Source organism: Monocercomonoides exilis (assembly GCF_001643675.1).
Source record: "Monocercomonoides exilis strain PA203 chromosome Unknown scaffold32-1190040, whole genome shotgun sequence".
Taxonomy (NCBI): domain Eukaryota; phylum Preaxostyla; order Oxymonadida; family Polymastigidae; genus Monocercomonoides; species Monocercomonoides exilis.
Window position 1 is genome coordinate 411,178 of NW_027150577.1, and position 7,294 is coordinate 418,471.

Sequence of the window (7,294 nt, forward strand, 5' to 3'; positions counted from 1 at the left end):
AAAATAAATATAAAAATTCTTATGTCATTGTAGATTTATTTTCTTTGAATTTGGGAATTTGATCAATATAAAAAACATGTAATTGAACTAATCAAACAACGAATAATTATTTTCAACAAACAACAAAAATGACGTGTCAATGAAATGAATTTACAATGATGTGACGTATGTGAAACATTTTTTGTGTTGCGATCAATCTTCCATTTGAACACTTGATGAATTATTACTATCCTCCGCTTTCATTGAAGTTGTTTCAAAGTCAAAATTTTCTGAAATGTTCTCCATTTCGGAATCGTCTTTTTCTTCAACAATTGTCACGCGCGTCTTACCCTCGGCTCTGAGCTTTGTTAGTAACATTGGTGATTTTGCTTCTGTCAATGGCTTTGTCGATGGCTGTGGGACAAAATCAGGTTGGTCAAAACTAGCTTTGATGGGCTGTGCGTGAAATGAAACTTTCTTTCTCCACTGCTTTTCTTCTTCTTCTTCTTTCTTGATTCTTGCTTCTTCTTCTTCCATTTTCTTCAACTCCATTTCTGCAGCTTGTTGACGGACACGTTCGTTAAAAGCCTCTCGTTCTTCCGCTCTTCTGTCGCTGTGCGTTGCGGTGTCAATTGGCTCTGTCAGAGGTCTATTTGAAGGCTGTGGGATAAAAGGAGGCTTCTCAAGAACAGATGCTGGTTGTGCTCGGAACGAGTGCCGTTTTCTCTCTTCTTCTTCTGCCTCTCGAAGCGTTTCTAATTCTCTTTCAAGGTGGCTGTCACAACGCTTTTCTATTAAAAGAGTGAACGGCTCGGGAATTGTAATTCCTTGTGAAATAGAAGCATTTGAACTACGTCTGGAAGAAGGACTTTCTGTTTGCAATGTTTTCTTTTTCGAAGTTTGAGAGAGAATCGATTCCTGAGATCCAATTTTTGCTTCTGAATTCTGAAAAAAAAAACATATTTATGAAAAATGATATATGCAAATCATAATTTCAAACATCCTCCTTGCGAAATCGTTCTTCAGTGAGCAAATGAAATGGACGGACTTCAATTTTCTTTTCTGTTTTTTGAGGTTGCTAACAAAGCAAATGAAATTTTTATTAAAAATTTGAAAGATTGTAATATAACAGTTCAAACAATTGGCTGTGGATATGATGGCATTGGCATTGCTCTAAAGTGATTGGCTTCTTGTTCCATTTGAATTTTCTTTTGCATAGCCTCGTCAATTTCTTTTTGTGCAATAGTTGCTCGTGTTTCCGTTCTAAAATGAAATGGTTGTGGAATTGTTGGAGGTAAGTGCACAGGTTCAGGAATTCCAACAGGCTTAAAAAAGAATTTATAAAAAAAAAAAGCAAATCTATTTAAAACAAAATAATATTAAAAGATATATACAGCTTGAAATATTGCGGGATTAAATTTTAGAGCATGAAATTCTCGAGGAGGAGTAATATCCAATTTTTGTTGATGTTCCTTGTTTTTCTCTCGAAGTCTACGAACAAATTCCGGTGTCTATTTGAAAAATTCATAAATTTTTATTATAGTTAATTTAAAACAAACTCTGGCAACAATCGGCTCACGTTTTAAAGGTTTTGGAACTCCAATTGAGCCTTTTGATGAAAATAGCTGAAAGAAAACCAATTCAGCAAAGCACAAAAAATAAATTTCAAACCTTAGCATTAAATGGTCTTGCTTTGAATTGATATTGCTTCATTTCTTGAAGTAATTGATTTTCACGCTCTTCTGGTGTTGGATACCTAATTTTTTTGTTGAATCAAAATAATAGTGTAAAATAACAAACATTGTTGGCTTAACGCGATATTTGGTTTGCAAGTTAGGAGAGATTGGTGTTGTTAAATGGCTCATTACAATATTTTTAAATTCAAAATAAATTTGAAACTGATCATACTCATAATAAATGTTGCAGTAATTCAACTTTCATTGTTTTTATCAAATTACAAAGCATTTAAAATTATCTTTATAAAATTTATTTGTAACAGAAAATGTTATTTTTTTTCAAAATAGATGTTATATTCAAGAGGATATTTTTTTTTTATGATTTTATTTTATTTTTTATTTTTTTTTCGCAAATGTTGAATTTCTGTGTGAAATAAAAAATGAATCATTTTTGATCTCTTTTATTAATTAATCCATAAAACTTGATCATTTTGCAATTTAGAATATACAAGTGTATTTTATTTTCGAATATGTGCACAGTAAAGAAATTTGATGAATTTCTAGAAAAAATGATTGAAAATGGTTCAGATTAATTCTCCAAGGACATTGAACATTTGCGACTTAGCAAAAAGAGAAAATCATGTTTAAAAAGAGTAGAACTTATTCAAATTCAACGAATCAGTTTTTATTAAATGTGATATTTTGCTTTGAGTCGTTCTTTTTTGATTTGATTTTATAAAATAATATTTGAATTGATCTTTTTTCGGATCTTTTCAGAAATAATAATATCTCCGTGTTGATCATCTTTTTTTTATTTCGAGCTTTTTTCGAATAAATTTGAATTTTTATTTGTGAATCAACCAGACATCTGCATCTTTAATATATTATTTCAACATTCGGTCACTTTATTTTTTTGCTCATTCTATTTCTTATTCGGATCTTGAATTATATGAAAGAACTCGTTGCATTGAATCAAATAGTCTATGATCATAAATAAAAAAATACTTGATATGAATGGAGTATTCATCTATTATTGTTATTTATCGGTATAATAGTTTTGCAATACATAAAAATGATTTTTTTTTTTTTTTTTTTTTTTTTTTTTTTTTTTTTTTTTTTTTTTTTTTTTTTTTTTTTTTTTGTTTTTGATAATTCTTAATGTGTTTTTCATTTTGAAATGAAATATCGCATGAATATTTTATATATTATTTTTATTATTTTTTTATTCCCAAAAAAAAATTGTCAAAAATCGAAAATTCAATTATTTGTCAAGAGTGAAAAAACTTTTAATAGAATAACGAAATGTGAATCAGTGTTTGATACGTTCTCGCTTTCAAAATTCATTTCGGAATGATTTCAAATAAATGTTTTTAACAATTAATTTTATGGAGAAGAGGAATAAAATACCGATAGTATTTGGAGATTTGATATTGATGTTAATGTCAAAGGTTGTGATGTTGAAATTGAAGAAGTCGATGATGTTGATTGATTTTGACTTTGTGTATGCAGCGCATGAGGTGATATAGCAGGCGATGAAAATGATAAAGATAGTGATGGGAATGGTTGAGTTTGTCAAGATGGAAATGAATTTATTGCATCCCATTGAAAAGAAAGGTTCCATGCTTGCAAATTGTTGCATACAAGATCTTTGTCACTCTCGATGTTTCTTTCTTCTTTCAAAACTTGAATTCTTTTTTTATTTCTTTTTTCCAGAACTTCTAAATTCGCATTCTTTCTTCTTTCTTTGGAAATAATAGCTGAAATTGTTCCTTGATCAGTATCCAATATATTAGAAATATTAGACATTGTTAATTGATATATATAAATGTACAATTAACAAGTTCAAATATTAAATTTTGGTCAAAAAATGAATATAAATTTCCTGTTTTTTCGAAAAATGAAGATATTGAAGGAGTCAACGTTTTTCCAGGATTAAGCCTATTCTTCATTTTCGCATAATATCTGGCATTTGCTATCTTTTTTGCTTCTTTTTTTTCCAAATATTTTTCTGTCATTTCATCCAAAAATCTCGTATTAGCTTCAAAATCTATTTCTGTTAGAGGGTTATGAAGAATATGAAAATTTGTTAGACAACAAGCAACAGAAAAATAATCAGCAATTTTTTCCATTTCAAAAACCCATGGTCTGCGAAAAACTGTGAATAATGTTTTGAGTCGACCAAATAATCGTTCAACAATCACTCTGAGTGAAGTCAACTCCGGAGTTCCGATTGGTTTTGTGATGATTGCTCCTTATTCAGGCTTGGCTTCGATTAAAGCAGAATCTGCGAATATTTTTGCACCTCCATGTTGTGTCTGAGACGTTGGAGAATGACCCTTAAAAATTGCTAAAAAAATCATGTGGAGAACCAGAATAGACGGAGCTAATCGATCTGGCTGTTCCAATTCCAAATTTCACTCCCACCTCCGCCTTCACGCAATATTCATGATATTTGCAGGAATAATTTTTCTATCCGTTCTCTAACTTCCACCCCGGCTGATTGATTGGTATTACAGAACAATCAGTATTAATTCCAGCTTCTTCAAAGCCAGCACTTCTGTCAGGATGAAAAGATAGAAACAAGTGAGCCGGTTGATTTTTGACAATTGAAATATTTGAATGGAGAGGGTGAAGTGCAAAAAATTGTGAATCTTGTTATGGCTGTGCTAGCAAATGTGTCAAAGAAAAAGATCTGTGATGTGGGATTTCCAGGAGCAAGAAAAGCTGTTCATCGAATGAGTTGATAGATTTTGAACAGCATCTTCGGGGATAATCACACGGAGAAAGCAATCGAATCAGCATATCAAACTATGTTTGTTCAAATCCTGTCAGATGATTGAACCCAATACATGGATCGATAAATTTTTGAAAAGCAATATCGATGATTAATTTCTTTCCTTCTTCTTTCATTTTTTCAACATGATTGGGAATATCATTTCTTTTCTCCACTTTTTTCAAAACATCCAACAATGGAATTTATGACATGATTGTTAATGATTACAAAATGTGACAAATAAAAAACACACTTTTTTCATGATTTTTCTTGATGATGCTTGCACACATAATTGTGACAAATTGCATAGATTCAATCAACTCAAATTGGAACAGATAAAAATCACATTTGATGATACAAATAAGGATTTGCTTGGGCAAACACCATGTGAAGAAATAGATTGTTACAGTTCTTAACAAAAAATTTTGAAATTTCGAAGAGAAATTGAAAATAATGTTCACCATTTATTATTTAAAATTGGAAAACTTATTATTCAAAATTAATTGAATCGAGTATTTTTCAAAAAATTTTTTGTGTAATAATTGGTTTTTGCTAAATGCAAAAAAGTGATGAAAAAGTTTTATTTTTCGTTATTCATGAAAATGATGAAAAATGAGACGTCTGATATTTTTGTTAGTCTACAAACATGATAATTTTTGATTTTTCAGATAAAAATCATCATCAAGAAAATCTAATTATTATTCTTTCACATCACATTGTTGGATTCCACTTTATTCAACCTAAATATATTATTTGCATTAAATTATTTCTGAAGATCATCAAAACAATGAAAAACACTGAAAATGCATTAATTGATTTATTCATTTGAAATTAATATTTGTTTTCAGCATCTAATATTGATGCAAATAATAAAATTTGAATGAGGAATGTGTTATTAATCATTGAAAAGAAAAATAATTAGAAAATTATCAGATTTTCTTGATGATGATTATTATCTGAAAAATCAAAAATTATCATGTTTGAAGACAAATAAAAATATCAGAGGCTCATTCCTCATCGTTTTCATGAATAATGAAAAACAAAACTTTTTCATCACTTTTTTGCATTTAGCAAAAAGCTAATTATTACACAAATATTTTTTTGAAAAATACTTAATTCTATTAATTTTGAATAATAAGTTTACCAATTTTCAATTATAAGTTAACGCCAAAAATAATTCTTATTAGAAAAAAATAATTCGAATTCGGAATTAATCATTCAATTTCGCAACTTATCAATTCGATTTCGAAAAGAAAAAGTTTTTTTTTGATTTGTTAAAAGAATAGTATGTGTTTTGTGTTACAAATTCCCTTTATTTGTTCTCTCATCAGATCGCTTTGTTTGCCAATATTTGAATAACAATGAATTTTCTAAAAGAAATTTTTTTTTGAATAATTTTTTCACTTATCGGATATTGAAAAAGAAAAGAAATACATATTTGGGGCAAAATATTTTGCTTCAAGCATTTTCATTGATAAATTATGCACTTTTTTTTTGAATTTTTGATATCAAAAAATATATAAAAATGGTTCTTTATTTTGACATTTGTGAAATGTTGGAAACCTTTCTGTTTTAATTAGACCTGTGCGACAAGTGGCAAATTTTGTCATTAACTGACAAAGGTGACCGACAAGACAATTTTCACTGATCACAACCATTATTTTTTTATTTATTTCATTTTTGGGAGTATTTTTTCGAATAGAAAAATAAAATATGCTAATAAAATTTTTTCAAATAATTGACAGAATGTTTCATGTTTCAACAAAATTTCCTTATTTTGTTGGAACATGGCAGGAAATATTTGTTTCAACAAAATGAAAGAAAGAAAGAAAACAGAAAGAGAAGAAAAGAAATCAATAGTGTTTTAATCTTTGTCAAACATGATAAAAAAATATATGATAAAGAAATATTGAATATTTTTTGCAATATTTTTGAAAAATCAATTAATCAAATTTTCCATAATATATTTTTAACTGACAAGATCTGTGAAACATGGATTTTTATATGCCACTGGTAGTCACTTCTGTCACTGACATTACATTTTGTCAATGAAATAAACACGTACTAAATAGAAACAGAATAACAAAATAACTTGTCGAGCATATGAAATGTTTGAGATTTCATTTTTCCATCTGGTTCAACCATAACTTTTCGTTTGACATTAGATAATCCTTATTTTATAAAGAAAGAACCATATACAAAAAACAAAAAAGGTCTGAAGAATGCTCATTGATAGACTCTTTCAATTAATGATCGTTTGAAGATGAGTTTATTTGTTATTTTTAAGATTTCTTTACACTTTGTTTGATTTGCTCGTTTTTTAAGTTCCTTCATGTGATGTGAATTTCGTCCTTTGAAAGTGCATAACTTATTTGTTATGAAAACATATCCTTTCAGTTTTTGAAAGCTTGTTTGGATTATTTACAAAATATAAGACTAAAATATATTATTCTAAATATAGAAGAAGCAAGTGACATAAAGGCCTTTTTGAAGAGCATTGAAAATGGAAATGAAAAGCAAAGTGTGTGCAACATCAAAGGCAGAGAAATTGAACCAATTTACTCAAATGCAATAAATCGGCCTTATTTATTATGTAAGCTGAACAGAAATTACAGAATTTTTATCATTTGAATGAGGAAGATCCAATGAAATCGATAAAATAAGAATCTTTCTACGTTCTCCAGGAACATGCTGTTAAAAAATTTTTATGATCACTTGAAAATAAAAGTGCAAACCAAACGTTCATTCAACAGTTCAAATATTATCGCTTCTGTTGCTGATTCACGACCTCTTAGGCTTTTTCTCCCTGCTCTTCTTTATCTTTGATGATCCTTTTTTTCCCTTGAGATTATCCATCCAAATGGTT

The 7,294-nt window shown here is 28.7% G+C and overlaps 1 protein-coding gene across 1 annotated transcript; it reads right to left on the bottom strand.

Moving 5' to 3' along the window:
- Positions 1-24: 24 nt before the first annotated feature.
- MONOS_15234 (putative targeting protein for Xklp2) lies at positions 25-1,866 on the bottom strand. The gene is made up of 7 exons (XM_067868100.1): positions 1,780-1,866; positions 1,651-1,735; positions 1,539-1,604; positions 1,374-1,490; positions 1,119-1,304; positions 980-1,057; positions 25-924 (listed from the first exon to the last, which is right to left on the bottom strand). The coding sequence occupies exons 1-7, from the start codon at positions 1,842-1,844 to the stop codon at positions 193-195; spliced, it is 1,329 nt and encodes a 442-aa protein (XP_067724619.1). The 5' UTR covers positions 1,845-1,866; the 3' UTR covers positions 25-192.
- Positions 1,867-7,294: the final 5,428 nt, after the last annotated feature.